Source organism: Eleutherodactylus coqui, chromosome 1, assembly GCF_035609145.1.
Source record: "Eleutherodactylus coqui strain aEleCoq1 chromosome 1, aEleCoq1.hap1, whole genome shotgun sequence".
Classification (NCBI taxonomy): Eukaryota; Metazoa; Chordata; class Amphibia; order Anura; family Eleutherodactylidae; genus Eleutherodactylus; species Eleutherodactylus coqui.
In genome coordinates, this window is record NC_089837.1 from 10,558,104 (window position 1) to 10,578,897 (window position 20,794).

General features: G+C 46.2%; 1 protein-coding gene across 1 annotated transcript in view; it reads right to left on the bottom strand.

Moving 5' to 3' along the window:
• LOC136619031 (vomeronasal type-2 receptor 26-like) overlaps nucleotides 1-20,794 on the bottom strand; it is a 178,826-nt gene that overhangs the window by 31,507 nt on the left and 126,525 nt on the right. The window contains exon 4 of the mRNA XM_066594373.1: nucleotides 13,919-14,042. Coding sequence (XP_066450470.1) covers nucleotides 13,919-14,042 — 124 coding nt within the window. The remainder of the gene's footprint in view (nucleotides 1-13,918; nucleotides 14,043-20,794) is intronic.

The window sequence follows — 20,794 nt, forward strand, 5'->3', positions numbered from 1 at the left end:
GCCCGTCTGGGCCTGGGCTTTTCCCATTGGGAATAGAGGTTAAAACTCTGGTGACCTCCTCCTCTGGGATTGGTAGCAGAATTCATGCGGCTTCGTCTTTGGATAGGCTCGGGAGTTTCAAGTGGTTTAGAAATGTTAGGATGGTGTCAGGAGTTGTGTTCGGGTCTGTCGGAAGGTTGTATAGTTTAGCGTAGTATGTTTCAAATTCTTTGGTCACTTCTTCATTAGAAGTCACCGCATTTCCTGAAGGGGTTTTTATTTGTGAAATGGCTTTTTCTTTCTGTTTTTTAATGAGCCTCATCATCGCTTTTGAGCCTCTGTGAATATATATTTTGTATTTGGATGTGAGAAGTGTTTTTGCTATTTTTATGTTTAGGACTTGTTGTGAGTTTATCTCTTGAGTCCCTTAGCTTTTTTAAGATGTCGTTGCTAGGTTTATCTTTATGTTGGGTTTCCAATTCAGATATTTGGGAAAGGAGTTTGTTGGTTTCCTCGTTTCTTTGCCGTTTGACTTTGGTCCCTAATGATATTAATTCTCCTCTCATGAAGGCTTTATGGGCCTCCCACAGTATGGGGGTAGATATCTCTTGTGAGTCATTATTTTTGAAATATTCCTCTAGTTTTTCTGTCATGAGGGTACAGTGTTCCTCACTGTTTATAAGTGCACAATTAAGGCGCCATTTCCAGTCCCTCCTCGGCAGGCTGTCCATTTTTACTGTTATGGAGATGGGGGCGTGGTCGGAGAGAGTAATTGGGCCTATATCCACTGAGCTAACTGCATGAATGTGTTTGCCCGAGATCAGGATATAATCTATTCTATGGTAAGTGGAGTGTATGTGGGAGAAGTACAAGTACTCTCTCACTCCTGGATTTAGAATTCTCCAGGTGTCTTGTAAGTTTTGATCTGATAAAAGGCATCTCGATCTGCGCAGCTGTTTCCTAGGGAGTGACTCAGAGCTCGAGGTAGTGTCTAGTGGGTGGTTTAGCGCCAGATTGAGGTCTTCGCCGACCACACACAGACCCACCGCAAATTCGTTGAATTTGGTAAGGACATGTGTTAGCCATGGGATTTGTTTTTTGTTTGGTGCTTATAGGTTGGCGAAGGATAATTTACTCAACTGTGCTACTGTGCCTTTTAAAAACATGTATCTACCTTGTGTGTCCAATTCTGTTTGCTCGAGGATAAAAGGTAAATTTTTATCTATGGCAATTGATACCCCCCTGGAAGCCGAGGAATGTGTGCTATGAAACCATTGGTTAAATTTGAACGTGGGGAGGTGGGGGACTCGATTGTGGTGGAAGTGGGTTTCTTGAAGAAACGCCACTTCTGTTTTTAATTTTTTTCAGTAATGCAAAGGATTGGGATCTTTTTTGTGGGGTATTCCAGCCTCTTACGTTGAATGAGGTGGGGGTGGGGAGCTTATATCTTGGAATGTGGGTGGAACAACAGTAGGAGGGGAGGACTCCACAATCTGGTGTTGCTGAACGCGTACTTAAGCTCGAGTTCAATCCCCAGGTGTGGGGTGTCACCGAAGCCAGTTTAATGGCGGTGACAGTAGTAGCAATAGGGTTGGTGGTCCCACTATGATTCGGCACTCAACTGAATGTGGGTTCAAGTCCCGGCTGTGTGGGAGCGCCAAAGCACACGAGGTGACCCTTGCCTAGGTGGCAACAATCCTGTGTCTCTTTAATGAGTTCCTGTGAATAGGGTGGTCTTAGGCTGGGGGTGAGGGATAAACTGCAGTGGGGTGGGACCCCGTTACCTGGTCTTTAAGTCCTGGAGAGAGGTTTCCGTGATCCCTCGGTCATCTTCTTGATGTCTGTCACCTGTCGAGGCATCCCACCAGCGGAGTCTGGGGATTTATTTACCAACATCTTCGGAGGGAGGGCCGGAACAGGGGTGAAAGGAGGCAGAGACACTCAGAGCGACCTTCTACTAAGTAAGGAGGGAGCTAATTTCTATACTTCTACCAATGGCCTTTTCTTGTGTCTCGGCGTTTTCGGGGGTTCGTCCCAGTGTCCAACTCTTAGGTTTTTTCAGCGGAGGTAGCTGGTGTTGGATCTGGACGGGTAGCTACGATGGTATATCTAAGGGGGTCATCTCGAGTTTCTCCCATGCTTTCCCAAGATCTTCTGGGGTTCTAATAATTATCTATCGTTCGTCTTTATATGTGGAAACGCCGAATGGGAAGAGCCATCTTACCAGTAGCTTTTTCATGCGCAGAGCCTCGGTCAGTGGCTTCAGTAGTCGTCTTTTTGCCAGGGTGCAAGGTGAAATGTCTTGGAATAGAAGAATAGTGTTGCTCTCGTAGATCACTTCTTTCATTTCTCTGGCACGTAGTAGGATAGCGGCAGTGTCTGTGTAACTTAGCAGTCCGCAGATTACATCCCTGGGTGGTTCTGATGGCGAGGGTCTGGGCCGCAGGGCTCTGTGGATGCGTTCAATAACTATTTTGTCTGCTCTTTCTTCTCCTAGTAGGGACTGGAAGATCTGTGTGGCCACTGAGTTTAGCGCCTCAGTAGCGATGGATTCTGGTAAGCCTCTGAAGCCTATCTTCTTATGTCGGTTTCTGTTCTCCTGATCTTCTATTAAGAGCGTAGCTTGATTCAGGTGGTCTTGTTGTGCCCTCATGTCTGCCTGTAGGGTTAGGTTGTATTGTATCAGTTCCTTCTGCGTGCTCTCCAAGTTCTCCACTCTATGCCCAATTGTTTTACTTCTGATTTAATGTCCGCTTGTTCTTTCATAACTGGCGAGATGGAGTGTGCTAGTAGCTTCTTGAGGATGGCACGAGATATCGGACCTCTATCTGTATCCTCGTTGCGTTCTAAGGTGACTGAGGCGCTATCTATCTCAGAGTCCTCTGAGATTTGTTCGGTGAAGCTTTCTTGGTGTGCTCTCTGTTTTTGCGCTGCTGGTGAACTATGTTTCTTCTTTAGGTATTTGTCCATTTCTGCCTGATTTTTGCTGGGTCTTGGCATATCTACGTGCTCCCTGTTCTTGTCCTTTCCAATTTTCACCATTTTTCTATTGGAGGCTTATGGTGTTCTGCCCCTGTGCTGTTATCTCTAAATAGTGCGATTTATCGTTGTCTCATCTGGTCCGTTGTTCTGTAGAAAGAGGGAATCGGGGGTCTCGGTGCTTCCCGTTACATTTTATTTGATTAAATTTCCATCTGAGTTCTTTTCTGCTGGTTTTTGTAGCGGCATTAGTTTGGAGCTCCTCTTCAGGGGGTTCAGGAAAAATTAGAGCTAGGCTCTGTTTAATTCCCTTGCAGGCAGTTTGGTGTGTGGATGAGGAGAGGGAGGAGGGGGGGGGGGTTATGCCTCTCTGTGTTGCTCTGTTAGCCTTGAGGTTTGCTGGCTTGTAGTGGGCCCCCTGGGCTGATGTGTGCACAGGGATCGCTCAGTCTCCCAGCAGGGCTCTGTTGCTCTGTAAGCGCAGGCCCACCCCTCTCTGATGGCTCTCACCTCTCTCCTCCGGTGCTTCTGCCTCCTCTCTTTGCCCTCAGTCTCCTGCAGACGAGCTCCGGTCACCGCTGTCTCCCGGCCGGGGATAACTACAGGCTGGTGAGTAATCTAGCGGCCAGGTTCCGCCGCGATCGGGCCGCCACCGCTACTTCCGGTCGGCCGGGGCAGGCACTTTAGCCCGGGGATCCGCCTGGTGGTGTAGGCCGCGGCGGTGTAGGTGCCGGTAGGAGCTCGGACTGGTCTCTTTTTAAAACTCTTCTTTCTGCGGTGCCAGCGGTGCTGTTTTTAGTCCCGGGTGGGGCCTCTAGTTAGCAGGATCACTCTCCAAAGCGCTGCACACTCAGGAGCCTCTGAAATGGCGCCCGCTCCCGCTGCTGGCTAGGCCATGCCCGCTACCACCCAGTCTTCTACGCAGTCCACTACTCCCGGCTTAGGGACTGCAACTCTGAATACTCCGGTTGCTGCTCCTCCTTCCTCCCAGCCTCCTTTCTCCATGAAAATGACATATTCTGAGGAGTAGGCAGACTCCCAGGAACTGTTCTTGGGTCCCTGCCACGAGTGGAGAAAACAGGTTCCTCTCTCACCTGAGGAGTTTGTTGATACCGATGCCCAACCCGGAGTCCGGGTGATGAGGCTGTGGATTTCCTGCAACTGTTTCAAGAGCTTTCAGTGGGTGAGTAGGATGATGATGATGAGATTCACTTCTCTACCAGTGAGGTAATAGTAAGGGCAGTAAGTCTGAGGGAGGAGCGCACAGAGGATTCGGAGGAAGAGCAGCTGGACGATGAGGTGACTGACCTCACCTAGTTTGCTAAGCCTTCTGAGGACAGGGCTTCAGAGGGGGAGGCAAGTGCAGCAGCAGGACAGCTTGGAAGAGGCAGTGGGGTGGCCAGGGGTAGAGGCATGGCCAGAGCGAAGAATCCCCCAACTGTTTCCCAAAGCACACCCTCGCACCAAGCCTCCATGCAGAGGGCTAGGTGTTCAAAGGTGTGGATGTTTTTCAGTGAGAGCGGGGACAACCGACGAACAGTGGTGTGCAACCTGTGTCGCACCAAGATCAGCCAGGGAGCCACCACTACCAGTCTCACCACCACCAGCATGCGCAGGCATATGATGGCCAAGCACCCCACAAGGTGGGACGAAGGCCGTTCACCGTCTACGGGTCACACCACTGCCTCTTCCCCTGTGCCCCAACCTGCCACACAGATCCAATAACCCTCCCAGGACACAGGCACGAGCGCCTCCCAGCCTGCACCCACACCCTCACCTCCACTGTCCTCCACCCCATCCAGCAATGTCTCTCAGCGCAGCGTTCAGCTGTTGCTAGCACAAGCGTTGGAGCGAAAGCGCAAATACGCCGCCACGCACCCGCATGCACAAGCTTTAAACGTGCACATTGCCAAATTAATCAGCCTGGAGATGCTGCCGTACAGGCTTGTGGAAACTGTGGCTTTCAAAAACATGATGCCGGCGGCGGTCCCGTGCTATTTGTTCCCCAGTCGCCACTATTTTTCCCGGTGTGCCGTCCCAGCGCTACTCCAGCACATCTCCCGCAACATTAATCGTACCCTCACCAACGCGGTTACTGGGAAGGTCCACTTAACAACGGACACGTGGACACGTGGACAAGTACTGACGGCACTTGGTGGAGGCTGGGACCGAGTCAGAGTCTAGGACTGCTCACGTCCTACCCACATCCAGAATAGCGGGTCCTACCTCGGTCCTGGTATCTGCGGCGGTTTATGCCACCTCCTCTAAACCCCCCACCCCTCCTACGCAACCACTACCTTTCAATTAAGAAGTGTGAGCAGCACGTCGCCAGCAGTTGGTATCGCGCGGTGCGGCAGCACAGCGGTGGGCAAGCGTCAGCAAGCCGTGCTGAAAATAATCAGCTTAGGTGACAAGAGGCACACGGCCCCCGAACTGTTGCAGGGTCTGACAGAGCAGACCGACCTCTGGCTTTCGCCGCTGATCCTCCAACTGGGTATGGTCATGTGTGACAACGGCCGTAACCTGGTGGCGCCTCACACACGTGCCATGCCTAGCCCATGTCTTCAATCTGGTGGTTCAGCGGTTTCTTAAAAACTACCCTCACTTGTCTGACCTGCTCGGCAAGGTGCGCCACGTCTGCGCACATTTCCGCAAGTCCACCCCGGACGCTGCCACCCTGAGGACCCTGCAACATCGGTTTAATCTGCCAGAGCACCGACTGCTGTGCGACGTGCCCACACGGTGGAATTTTACGCTGCACATGTTGGCCAGGCTGTATAAGCAGCATAGAGCAATAGTGTAATACCAACTCCAACATGGGCGGCGTAGTAGTAGTCAGCCTCCCCAATTCTTTACCGAGGAGTGGGCCTGGATGGCAGATATCTGCCGGGTCCTCAGAAACTTTGAGGAGTCAACCCAGATGGTGAGCGGCGATGCTGCAATCATTAGCGTTACCATCCCGCTGTTTTGCCTGCTGAGAAGTTCCCTGCAAAGCCTAAAGGCCGACGCTTTGCGGTTGGAAGAGGAGATGCGGGATGAGAGTATGTCACTTGATAGCCAGACCACCCTCATGTCTATATCTCAGCGCGTTTTGGAGGAGGAGGAGGAGGAGGAGGGGGAAGAGACAGCTGGGCACACTGCAGAGGGTACCCATGCTGCTTGCCTCTCATCTGTTCAGTGTGTATGGGCTGTGGAGGAGGAGGAGGATCCTGAAAGTCATCTTCCTAGTGAGGACAGCCATGTCTTGCGTTCTGGTACCCTGGCACACATGGCTGACTTCATGTTTGGCTGCCTTTCTCGTGACCCTCGCGTTAGACACATTCTGGACAACATGGATTACTGGGTGTACACCCTTCTCAACCTACGGTATAAGGAGAACCTTTCCTCTCTCATTCCCGAATAGAAAACGGGTACGAGAGTGATGCAATACCACAGGGCCCTGGTGGAAAAAGTGATGCTAAACTTCCCATCTGACAGCGCTAGTGGCAGAAGGCGTAGTTCAGAGGCCCAAGTAGGAGGGGAGGTGCGGAGATCAGGCAGCATGTACAACGCAGGCAGGGAAACACTCACCAGGGCCTTTGCCAGCTTTATGGCTCCCCAGCAAGATTGTGTCACCACTCCCCAGTCAAGGCTAAGTCGGAGGGAGCACTGTAAAAAGATGGTGAGGAAGTACGTAGCCGATCGTACCACCATCCTCTGTGATGCCTCTGCTCCATACAACTATTGGGTGTCAAAGCTGGTCACGTGGCATGAACTTGCGCTGTACGCCCTGGAGGAGCTGGCTTGCCCTGCCGCTAGTGTCTTGTCAGAGAGGGTGTTAAGTGCAGCTGGGGGAATCATCACGGATAAGCATACCTGCCTGTCAACTGCCAGTGCCGACATGCTGACACTCATAAAGATGAACAAGGCCTGGATTTCCCCAGACTTCTCTTCTCCACCGGCGGAAAGCAGCAGTAGCTAAAGATTATTTTCAATGCAACCGGAGAAATAAGCATTCCCTATTACTGGAGAAAAAGGGGGAATTAGCTTTGTCAATCACTCTCGGATATTAGTCCTCCTCCTCCTACTCCTCCTCCTGAAACATCATGTCATCACACTGAGCTGCCAATTTTTCTGCGGCCCAAAAGGCTCTGCTTACAATTTTTCAAAGTTTCAAAAGTATTGATAGTTTAACAGAAACCAATTTTTTGCTTAAACCAAATTAAGCAACAGCGAGCTGTATCTTTAAAAAATGTGTATGGGTTTCACCTGCCCTCTCAGTAGAGAAATTTCTCAGTGGTACACTTGTACTCTTGGTACACCAATTTTTCTGGCACTCGCCTATACTCAAGGTACACCAATGTTTCAGGGGTCCGCCTATACTCTTGCTACAGAAATGTTACTGGGGTTTGCCTACACTTCTGCTACAGAAATGTTAGAGGGGTCTGCCTATACCTTTGCTACAGGAATGTTACTGGGGTCCACCTCTACTTTTACTACATAAATGTTACTGGGGTCTGCCTATGCTTCTGCTACAGGAATTTTACAGGGATCTGCCTCTACTTTTACTACAGAAATGTTACTGGGGTCTGCCTCTACTTTTACTACAGAAATGTTACTGGGATCTGCCTATATTTCTGCTACAGAAATGTAACAGGGGTCTGCCTATACTTGTGCTACAGAAATGTGACAGGGGTCTGCTTATACTTTTACTACATAAATGTTACTGGAGTCTGCCTATACTTTTTCTACAGGAATTTTACAGGGGCCTGCCTCTACTTTTACTATAGAAATGTTACAGGGGTCTGCCGCTTCTTTTACTACAGAAATGTTACAGGGGTTTGCCTATACTTCTGCTACAGAAATGTTCCTGGGTCTGCCTATACTTCTGCTACAGGAATTTTACAGGGTTCTGCCTATACTTCTGCTACAGGAATTTTACAGGGGTCTGCCTCTACTTTTACTACAGAAATGTTACTGGGGTCTGCCTATACTTGTGCTACAGAAATGTTACAGGGGTCTGCTTATACTTTTACTACATAAATGTTACTGGGGTCTGCCTGTACTTTTGCTACAGGAATTTTACAGGGGCCTGCCTCTACTTTTACTACATAAATGTTACTGGGGTCTGCCTATACTTGTGCTACAGAAATGTTACAGGGGTCTGCTTATACTTTTACTACATAAATGTTACTGGGGTCTGCCTGTACTTTTGCTACAGGAATTTTACAGGGGCCTGCCTCTACTTTTACTACATAAATGTTACTGGGGTCTGCCTATACTTCTGCTACAGAAATGTTACTGGGGTCCGCTTATACCTTTGCTACAGAAATGTTACTGGGGTCTGTCTATACTATGGGTGCACTAAGTCTACCCATCGCAGTGTTTTACCTATCTGGCACAAATAATACATTGACTGACTAGGGAAGAAATGTGGGCCAAGGCCAAGGTCCTTGGCGGGGTGAAACTCTCCCATGGTTGGGCACTCTGATTTCTTCCTGTGTAATACCATCTTTGTGCACTGACAGCATAGGCAAGCCCAAGGAACTCAAAGACTTCCACTTGCATTGTTGAGCTATCCGTGTGGGGACACATGGATTTCCCATTGCTATGTAACTCAGGGCACCTTGGATCACACAAGGTGGAGGCTGGGACCGAGCCTGATTCTGGGCCCGCTCACGTGCTTCCCACACAGACTATAGCGGGTCCTGGTCATGGTTTCTTGGCCTCCTAATGCCATCTCCTCGTCCTGCTTGGGGTCAAGGGATTAGCACTTGACATCATGTATTTTCTCCCGTGTTACCACAGTTATCTGAAACACTGGTTTGGGCCAAAGAAGAGGAGCGTTACTGCATTAATGAGATGTTCACAGCTGTACTAGCATCGGAGTCCGCTCTGTATAACAGAGGGTACCCATACTGCTTGCCTCTCATCTGTTCAGCGTGTATGGGATGTGGAGGAGAAGGAGGATCCTGAAAGTCATCTTCCTAGTGAGGACAGCCATGTCTTGCATACTGGTACCCTGGCACACATGGCTTACTTCATGTTAGGCTGCCTTTCTTGTGACCCTCGCGTTAGACACATTCTTGCCAACGCGGATTACTGGGTGTACACCCTTCTCGACCCACGGTATAAAGAGAACCTTCCCACTCTCATTCCCGAACAGAAAAGGGGTACGAAAGTGATGCAATACCACAGGGCCCTGGTGGAAAAAGTGATGCTAAACTTCCCATCTGACAGCGCTAGCGGCAGAAGGAGCAGTTCCGAGAGCCAAGCAGCAGGGGAGGCGCGGAGATCAGGCAGCATGTCCAGCGCAGGCAGGGGAACACTCTCCAAGGCCTTTGCCAGCTTTATGGCTCCCCAGCAAGACTGCGTCACCATCCACAATCAAGGCTAAGTCGGAGGGAGTACTGTAAAAAGATGGTAGGGAGTACGTAGCCGATTGTACCACCGACCTCTGTGATGCCTCTGCTCCATACAACTATTGGGTGTCAAAGCTGGACACGTGGCACGAACTTATGCTGTACGCCCTGGAGGTGCTGGCTTGTCCTGCTGCTAGCGTCTTGTCAGAGAGGGTGTTTAGTGCAGCTGGGGGGAATCATCACGGATAAGCGTACCCGCCTGTCAACTGCCAGTGCTGACATGCTAATACTCATAAAGATGAACAAAGCCTGGATTTCCCCAGACTTATCTTCTCCACCGGCGGAGAGCAGCGGAACCAAAAGATTCTTTTTGCTGCAACCGGAGAAATAAGCATTATCTATCACCAGAAAAAAAGGGGGAATTAGCTTTGTCAATCACTCTCGGATATTAGTCCTCCTCCTCCTCCTGAAACATCATGTCATCACGTTTAACTGCCAATTTTTCGGTGGCCCAAAAGGCTCAGCTTACAATTTTTCAAAGTTTCAAAAGGATTGATACTTTAACAGAAACCAATTTTTTTCACAGGGCTGGCTGCAGGCTCTGTTGCAAATTAAGCAACAGCGAGCTGTATCTTTAAAAAATATTGCTGGGTTTCATCTGCCCTCTCGGTTGAGAAATTTTTCTGGGCTACACTTGTACTCTTGGTACACTAATTTTTCTGGCCCTCGCCTATATTGTAATCTAACTAATTTTTCTGGCCTTCGCCTACACTAATGGTACACCAATGTTTCAGGGGTTTGCCTATACTCTTGGTACAGAAATGTTACTGGGGTCTGTCTATACTGTTACTATAGAAATGTTACAGGGGTCTGCCTATACTTCTGCTACAGAAATGTTACAAGGGTCTGCCTATACATTTGCTACAGAAATATTACTGGGGTGTGCCTATACTTCCACTACAGAAATGTTACAGGGGTCTGCCTATACTTGTGCTACAGAAATGTTACAAAGGTCTGCCTATACTTCTGCTGTATAAATGTTACAGGGGTCTGCCTATACTTCTGCTACAGAATTGTTATTGGGGTCTGCCTATACTTCTGCCACATAAATGTTACAGGGGTCTGCCTATACTTCTGCTACAGAAATGTTACTGAGGTCTGCCTATACTTCTGCTACAGAAATGTTACTGGGGTCTGCTTATACCTTTGCTACAGAAATGTTACAGGGGTCTGCCTATACCTTTGCTACAGAAATGTTACAGGGGTCTGCCTATACTTCTGCTACAGAAATGTTACAGGGATCTGCCTATACTTCTGCTACGGAAATGTTACTGGGGTCTGCTTATACCTTTGCTACAGGAATGTTACAGGGGTCTGTCTATACTATGGGTGCACAAAGTCTTCCCATCGCGGTGTTTTACCTATCTGGCACAAATACACTGACTGACTTGGGCATGAATTATGGGCCGAGGCCAACATGTATTTTCTCTCGTGTTACCACAGTTCTCCACGGCAGTGGTTTGGGCCAAACAAGAGGAGTAATACTTCACTAATGAGACGTTCACAGCTGCACTAGCATCGGAGTGCGCTCTATGCCCGCGATTGCAGAGGCCTATGTCCTCGGCACAGTGAAAGTCTGCCATGTTTGGGCACTCTGATTTCTTCATGGTTCATGTCTTAGGGCTCCAACCCACTTGCGTTTTTTTCACGCGTTATAGCTTGCCTTTTTTTCATGCTATATTGCTGCTTTTTTTTCACGCGATTGTCAATGGGACTTTCTAATGTTAAAAACGCTTTGCAAGTTGGTGCGTTTTTAACATTAGAAAGTCCCATTACAATCGCGTGAAAAAAAGCTGCAATATAGCATGAAAAAAAGGCAAGCTATAACGCGTGAAAAAAACGCAAGTGTGCAGGAGCCCATATGGCATGATAAAAAAGCAAGCTATAACGCGTGTAAAAAACGCAAGTGGGTTGGAGCCCTTAGGCCTCATGTCCATGGGGAACATCAGGCCCGCTCCGGATTCTCCATGGAGAATCTGCAGCGGGTCCCTCCTGCCCCGCGGACATGAGGGCTGAAAATAAGAATAAATGAGAATAAACTCACCTCCCATCCGCTCCGTTTCTTCTCTTCGTCGGTGACGTGCCCCGCGCATGCGCCGTCCCGAAGAAAAAAGATCCGGCCGCGACGGAGAGAAGATGGCGCCGCGGCGAAGAGAAGAAACGGAGCGTGTGAGTAAATTCCGAATTTTGTCTCCCGCGGATCCGGACAGCTTCCATAGGCTTCAATAGAAGCCCGCGGGAGCCGTCCCCGCGGGAGACCCGCATGAAAATGGAGCATGGTCCAGATTTTTTCATGCTCCATTTTTTTTTAAATCCCTTTTATTGACGATCCGCGGGTATTTATCTACCCCTCGGGTGGTCAATGCATCCCTATGGGGTGCGGATCCTCGGGCAGGAGAAGAGTTAAAATCTGCTGCGGATTTTAATTCTTATTCTTATTTTGCCCGTGGACATGATCCGCTGCGGATTTGGGCTGCGGATGCAGTGCGGATGCACTGTAATTGTCTTTTATTTTTCATGCGGGAGATCAATTGAGCTATGTGCTCTATGAGCTCCTTCATGCGTGATCCGCACTAAAATGGAGCATGTCCATTTTTTTTCATGCTCCAGATATTTTTTAATTACCATCCGCAGGTATTTATCTACCCATGGGTGGTCAATGCATTCCTATGGGGCGCAGATCCGTGTGTGGGAAAAACGCTGCGGATTGTAATTCTTATTTTCCCCGTGGACATGAGGCCTTAGGGTTCCTTGGACTCACCTATGCTGTGGGTGCAGACAGACTTCCCATCGTGGTGTTTTACCTATCTGACACAAATACACTGACTGACTAGGGCATGAATTGTGGGCCGAGGCCAACATGTATTTTCTCTCATGGTACCACAGTTATCCGTGGCACTGGTTTGGGCCAAACAAGAGGAGCGATACTGCACTAATGAGACGTTCACAGCTGCACTAGCATTGGAGTCCGCTCTATGCCCGCAATTGCTGAGGGTTTGTGCAGAGGCCTATGTCCTCGGTGCAGTGAAAGTTTGCCTTGTTTGGGCACTCTGATTTCTTCATGGTTCATGTCTTGGGGTTCCTTGGACTCACCTATGCTGTGGGTGCATACAGACTTCCTATAAGGGTGTTTTACCTGTCTGGCACAAAGACACTGACTGACTTGGGTAGGGGGCAGAGTGCAGATGGCTTTCCCCTTGCATTGTCGATGACGTATCCGGCACCCAAACAGAATAAGTAGTGTGTTGGCACATGGATTCCCCATTGCTATGTCACTCGCAGCACCTTGGACCACACAAGGTGTTTGCTGGGACCGAGCCTGACCCGGGGCCTGCTCACATACTTCCCACACAGAGTATTGCTGCTTTGTGGAGATGTGTAGAAGTGCTGGGCTGACACCTTAGTCCCCTTTACGCCCACGTTTGCGGCTCGTGACAATTTTGCGACGGAGGTGGCACGGGATTGGAATGATGATCGTATGTCAATTTATCATCGATTCTCAATAGCATTGTGGGCTATCGCCCCCTTTCAAAGAGGGTCGCTGCCTGCCCTGCCAACCCCCTGCAGTGTGTGCGTTCGTTTCCTCCTCATCGCAGATGCACTTAGAAATAGACATGAGGGTGGTGTGGCTATGAAGCGAGCGTGTGGCATGAGGGCAGCTAAAGGCTGCGCAGGGCACCTTTTGTGTGCGCTGCGGACGCAGGGTCGTACGGGGGGTTGGGCGGCATGTAACCCTGGAGAAGAGGCAGCGGTGTCACCCGCAGGCAGTGATTGTCCTTGGTTGCAAGTAGTGTGGTGCTTAGCTAAGGTGTGCCTTGCTAATGAGGGTTTGTCCGAAGCAAAAATTGTTGGGGGGGGGGGGGGGGCGCAGACTCTTGCCCCCATTGTGGTTTAATAGTGGGATCTGGGAGCCTGAGATGCAGCCATGCATGCTGCCCCTGCCCTTCCCTATCCCTTTCTGTGGTGTTTCAATGACTTTCGGATGTTTTCCAGAGCTTCACAAGTGAAAACCTATGCGGAGCATCGGTCATATACAAAAATGCTCGAGTCGCCCATTGACTTTAATGGGGTTCGTTACTCGAAACGAGCTCTCAAGCATCGCGGAAAGTTTGACTCGAGCAACGAGCACCCGAGCATTTTGGTGCTCGCTCATCTCTACTTATAACTCATTCCACAAAACCCAAGCACTAATATGGTTTCTCCAATGAAAACATTAAAAAGTTCTGGCTTTAGAAATACAGAATTGAAAAAATTTGAATAAATTGCTGCATTCTTAGGGAATATACAGAGTTTGGTTAACAAGCACTAGGGAGCAGCTATCATACCAGGTTACATGAGAGGAGTAAGTGGATAAAATCTGATGGAAACCTAATTATAGCAACCCTCCTGAGAAATCAGTCCAGGGACAGCAGGGGGGAATTATAGTACCTGGTGCCGTACTTCTCCAAGTTTGGTGGCCGATCCACTTCTTCCTGTGGCCAGAGGGTCACTTCAACTATTACCAAGAAATCAAAATAACAGTAGATGAAGATAAATGTCTGCAGCTCTATTCCACTCACCGGTCTGGTTGGAGATCTCACCCTCGGGACAGGGAGTGCAGTAGTAGCAGCATCGCTGTTGTCCTTCCAATGGGACTTTCCTGTATCCAGGGAGACAACTCTCACTACAAGCTGAGCGCGGGATCTGCAAAAAAATGTTTGAATCCGTTGTCCACAAAGAGGAATGATAAAGTGTCTGATGCTATAATTTGCTTGTTATCACCTCTGAAACCACCAGGGCTAGATTGCCTATCTGGCAGTTATGGCAAATACCACATGGGACAGTGTCAACATTGGATTTCCTGCTCTGGAAGTATAAGTGAGGCATCTGCAATGATTTCACCACCATGTGACCAAAGCATGAGTATGAAGTTCAGCAGTGTGGAATATAAGTGGGGGTGGAGGAGCTGTGATGATGTCACCATCATGTGACCAGGGCGTGAGGATGGAGCTCATCATAGAATGATAGAGTTGGAAGTGACCTCCAGGGTCATTGGGTCCAACTCCCTGCAGGATTCACTAAATAACCCCAGACAGATGTCTGTCTAGACTTTGTTTGAAGACTTCCATTAAAGGAGAACTCACCACTTCCCTTCCACCCATTGATTACACTCACTGTTAGAAAGTGTTTTGTAATATCTAATCTGTCTCCTCCATTTCAGTTTCATCCCATTACTTGTAGTCTTTCACTGTTGAGATGAGAATAGGGCTGATCCCTCTGCACTGTGACAGCCCTTCAGATATTTGTAGACCGCTATTAAGTCTCCTCTCAGCCTTCTCTTCTGCAAGCTAAACATTCCCAGATCCTGTAACCGTTCCTTATAAGATATGGTTTGCAGAACGCTCACCATCCTGGTAACTCTTGTCTGAACTTGCTCCAGTTTGTTGATGTCTTTTTTTTATATTGAGGTGCCCAGAACTGGACACAGTATTCCAGATGAGGTCTGACTAACGAGGCGTAGAGGGAATAATTATCTCACGGGATCTAGACTCTATGCTTCTCGTAATACATCCCAGAATTGTGTTTGCCTTTTTACCCATTCTGCCTAATCAGTGCTTGCAGCTGATCATAATTTAGTGATTTTTGTTTGCCCACACGCTTTTTGAGGATTGACCACATGTTCTCAATGGGATTGAGATCAGGGGATTTTCTGTCTGTGATCCCAAAATGTAATTGTTTTTGTTACCGAGCCACATAAGTTCACCTGTTATATCTAGCATAGCCACTGCAGTGGGAACAGAGCTGTCTACTTTCTTCAGAAATAAGCTCAGTACGTGAACACACTGGCCCAGCTGTATGGGGTGAGGGGGTGAATGGTCCCCACCATTATTATGTTTCTGTCAGGGAACTGGGGTCTGGGTACTGGAAGTCCCTGAAACTGCCCGCAACCCCTGTCCCTACCTACTTGCCCCCCTGGGATAAGCCCCAGGGCGACAACTGGGCGATGGTCCCTAGACTCTCTAAGCAAGCGGGCCAAGGGGTCAGACTACAAACTGACACTGAGACAAACAAACACAGAGGCAAGTCAGGCAATCAAGGTCAGCAACAGGAAGGTATGCAGTACAAGAGGTTAGGCGAAGGCGAAGTCAGGGTCAAGCAAATAGTCAAACAGGGAGACAGGCAATCCAAAGAAAGTGAGTGCAGCAGAAGACCTAACTAACACTGGCAATGCTGGAAGGAACAGAGGCGTTGAAATGCTGTCAGAGCTCCCGCCCCAGCAGCTGATTGGTGCGGGGAGCCTGACAGCAGCAAACTTCGATCACCGAGGCACTGGGGAACCCTCCCCCAGCCTTTCTGGACAAATAGAGACCAAGAACGCACGCCCGGTCGTCATGATGATGAGGACACGGCACGGGGCAGCACCCGTCGTGTCCTAGCAAGCCAGCCGTGAGCAGGATTACGGCAGCAATGGGAGGTTAGCAGAACTTGGGCTCCCTTGCGCCGCACAGCTGCAGTCTGGTTGATAGAGCCTGCGGTGTGGGCATGGAGACCCGCGATCCACTGGTCCCGACAGTTTCATAGTGTTTATTAGGTTCTCGTTTGGTAATGCTTTTTTTTAAAACTCTTCAAGAACCAATTACCGTAATTATACGGCGATTGGTCCTGGACTTTAGTAAATATATGGTTTGGAATTAAAGCTCCTGCTCCTGCAATCTCACAGGAGCAGGTCGGGTGCTCGGCTGTCAGGCAAACCTGAAGATTCGGAGGAGAAGATAGAAGGGGCTCATATTGATGCTCCAGTAATAGTGGGAAATTAAAAACATAATACAATGCGAATGTCCCTCAGAGGTCTTTATATAATGTCATGCTGGACATAGATGTTAAAAAAGTTACAAAAATAAATTTAAAAAAATACAGTAAAAAATATATTATACAAACGCCAACCTAAACCGTCCCCATATCAGCCTTGTAGTCCTAGACTATACAAATTATGTATCAAAACATCCAAAACAAAATGGCAAACCCATTCTTTCAATTTAGTTTAGCATAAATTAAATAATTAAAAAAAGAACTAAAAATTAAAAAAACAAACATTTTTTTCTTTTTGCACATATTACAAATAGAAAAAACTTTAAAAATTTACGTGAAAAAAATGTTTAAAAATAGCTGCTATATGAAAAAAAACATTCTAACAAAAATAATCTTGGCAGTTCAGATAAAAAATAGGGCCATAAAAACACCTCATAGCTAAAATCGTCAAACAATGTCTGGTCCTTTATGACTGAAACATTGTGGTCTATATAGGGTTAAATACTGTACCTTTTGGGAGGGGTTTGGCTTTGTTGAGTGTAGGCTATAGAATACCATGTTCTGTGGGGGAAGGAGGGGGGGGGGGAGTTAAGACTCCAGAAAGTGGTAGTGAAGGGGTGAGAATGCAGCAGGAGGGAGAGCTAGATATATATATATCTCACCCCTTCACTACCACTTTCTGGAATCTTAGGCCGCCCTCACAGCACATGGTATTCTACAGCCTACACTCAACAACGCCGAACCCCTCCTAAAAGGTGCAGTGTTTAACCCTATATAGACCCTATATAGACCACAGTGTTTCAGTACTATATATATATATATATATATATATATATATATATATATATAATATATACACTAGCTGATATACCCGGCTTCGCCCGAGTTGATTTGGTACTGCTGTTTATCTGGTGTTCACACGGAAAATCTTCTGAAGTCGTGGTTACTTTGGAGATACCGGAAAAACATATGTTCACCATTTTGCATAGTTCTCTGCGTTACCCAGGAAACACCACGAGGAGGTAACCATGCGACGTTTCCTTTATATAAAATGACATCAGGAAGTGAGAGAATTAGATTCCATACGTAAAATTTGGGCACTAATTCTTTTGCACTTAGAATTGAATAATCGAGTTGGGACCCATTAACTTTTCCTATTTATGACATAATCAATGCCTGTGCCAAATTTCAAGTTTCTATGACATCGGGAAGTGAGAGAATTAGATTTCGTACGTAAAATGTGGACGCAAATTCTTTTGCGCTTAGAATTAAACAATCGAGGTGGGACCCATTAACTTTGCCTATTTATGACATTTTCAATGCTTATGGCAAATTTCATGTTTCTATGACATTGGGAAGTGAGATTTTTAGCTTATGTATGTAAAATTTTGACGCTAATTCTTTTGCGCTAGAATTAAATAATCGAGTTGGGACCTATTAGCTTTTCCTATTTATGACATAATCAATGCGCGTGTCAAATTTTAAGTTTCTATGACATTGGGAAGCGAGAGATTTAGATTCCGTACGCAAAGCTTCGACGCCAATTCTTTTGCGCTAGAATTGAATAATCGAGTTGGGACCCAATTACTTTTCCTATTTTGGAGATAATCTATGCTTGTGCGAAATTTCATGTTTCTACGACATCGGGAAGTTGGAGAACTTTTGTCGAGTCAGTGAGTGAGTGAGTGAGTGAGTCAGTCAGTCAGTCAGTCAGTGAGTGAGTCAGTGAAGGCATTCAGCTTTATATATCTATCTATATATATAAAGACGAAAGCCCTCACTGACTCACTGACTGACTGACTCACTCACTCACTCACTGACTCGCCAAAAGTTCTCTAACTTCCGGATGTCGTAGAAACATGAAATTTGGCACGAGCATAGATTATCTCCAAAATAGGAAAAGTAATTGGGTCCCAACTCGATGATTCAATTCTAGCGCAAAAGAATTGGCGTCGAAATTTTACGTACATAATCTAAATCTGTCACTTCCCAATGTCATAGAAACTTAAAACTTGGCACGAGCATTGATTATGTCATAAATAGGAAAAGCTAATGGGTCCCAACTTAATTATTCAATAATCTCTCACTTTCCGGTGTCATAGAAACTCGAAATTTGGCAGGAGCATTAATTATGTCAGAAAAAGGAAAAGCTAATGGGTCCCAACTCGATTATTCAATTCTATGCGCAAAAGAATTAGCGTCCAAATTTTACAAACGGAATCTAATTTTCTCACTTTCCGGTGTTATAGAAAAGTGAAATTTGGCACGAGCATTGATTGTCATAAATAGGAAAAGCTAATGGGTCCCAACTCGATCATTCAATTCTATGCGCAAAAGAATTAGCGTCCAAATTTTACGTACGGAATCTAATTTTCTCACTTTCCGGTGTCATAGAAAAGTGAAATTTGGCACAAGCATTGATTATGTCATAAATAGGAAAAGTTCATAGGTCCCAACTCGCTTATTTAATTCTAGCGCAAAAGAATTGGCGTCGAAATTTTACGTGTGAAATGTAATTTTTTTCACTTTCCGGTGTGACAGAAACGGGAAATTTGGCACGAGCATTGATCATGTCATAAATAGGAAAAGCTAATGGTCCCAACTCCATTATTCAATTCTATGCGCAAAAGAATTAGCGTCCAAATTTTACTTACGGAATCTAATTTTCTCACTTTCCGGTGTCATAGAAACATGAAATTTGGCACGAGCATTGATTATGTCATAAATAGGAAAAGTTCATAGGTCCCAACTCGATTATTCAATTCTAGTGCAAAATAATTGGCGTCAAAATTTTACGTGCGGAATGTAATTTTCTCAGTTTCCGGTGTCATAGAAACGGGAAATTTGGCATGAGCGATGAATATGTCATAAATAGCAAACGCTAATGGGTCCCAACTCGATTATTTAATTCTATGCGCAAAAGAATTAGCGTCCAAATTTTACCTGCGGAATCTAATTTTCTCACTTTCCGGTGTTATAGAAAAGTGAAATTTGGCACGAGCATTGATTATGTCATAAATAGGAAAAGTTCATAGGTCCCAACTCGATTATTTAATACTTGCGTAAAAGAATTAGCGTCCAAATTTTACGTGCGGAATATAATTTCTTCACTTTCCGGTGTCATAGAAACGTGAAATTTGGCACGAGCATTGATTATGTCAAAAATAGGAAAAGCTAATGGGTCGCAACTCGATTATTCAATTTTAGCGCAAAAGAATTGGCGTCGAAATTTTACGTGCAGAATGTAATTTTCTCACTTTCCGGTGTCATAGAAACGGGAAATTTGGCACGAGCATTAATTATGTCATAAATAGGAAAAGCTAATGGTTCCCAACTCCAATATTCAATTCTATGCGCAAAAGAATTAGCGTCAAAACTTTACGTGCGGAATGTAATTGCTTCACTTTCCGGTGTCACAGAAACAGGAAATTTGGCAGGAGAATTAATTATGTCAGAAATAGGAAAAACTAATGGGTCCCAACTCGATTATTCAATTCTAAGCGCAAAAGAATTAGCGTCCATATTTTACGTACGGAATCTAATTTTCTCACTTTCCGGTGTCATAGAAAAGTGAAATTTGGCACGAGCATTGATTATGTCATAAATAGGAAAAGCTAATGGGTCCCAACTCCATTATTCAATTCTATGCGCAAAAGAATTAGCGTCCAAATTTTACTTACGGAATCTAATTTTCTCACTTTCCGGTGTCATAGAAACATGAAATTTGGCACGAGCATTGATTATGTCATAAATAGGAAAAGTTCATGGGTCCCAATTCGATTATTCAATTCTAGCGAAAAAAAATTGACGTCGAAATTTTAGGTGCGGAATGTAATTTTTTCACTTTCCGGTGTCATAGAAACAGGAAATTTGGCACGAGCATTGATTATGTCATAAATAGGAAAAGTTCATAGGTCCCAACTCGATTATTCAATTCTAGTGCAAAATAATTGGCGTCAAAATTTTACGTGCGGAATGTAATTTTCTCACTTTCCGGTGTCATAGAAACGGGAAATTTGGCATGAGCGATGAATATGTCATAAATAGCAAACGCTAATGGGTCCCAACTCGATTATTTAATTCTATGCGCAAAAGAATTAGCGTCCAAATTTTACCTGCGGAATCTAATTTTCTCACTTTCCGGTGTCATAGAAACGTGAAATTTGGCACGAGCATTGATTATGTCAAAAATAGGAAAAGCTAATGGGTCGCGACTCGATTATTCAATTTTAGCGCAAAAGAATTGGCGTCGAAATTTTACGTGCGGAATGTAATTTTCTCACTTTCCGGTGTCACAGAAACAGGAAATTTGGCAGGAGAATTAATTATGTCAGAAATAGGAAAAACTAATGGGTCCCAACTCGATTATTCAATTCTATGCGCAAAAGAATTAGCGTCCATATTTTACGTACGGAATCTAATTTTCTCACTTTCCGGTGTGGTAGAAAAGTGAAATTTGGCACGAGCATTGATTATGTCATAAATAGGAAAAGTTCATAGGTCCCAACTCGCTTATTTAATTCTAGCGCAAAAGAATTGGAGTCGAAATTTTACGTGCGAAATGTAATTTTTTTCACTTTCCGGTGTCCTAGAAACGGGAAATTTGGCACGAGCATTGATTATGTCATAAATTGGAAAAGCTAATG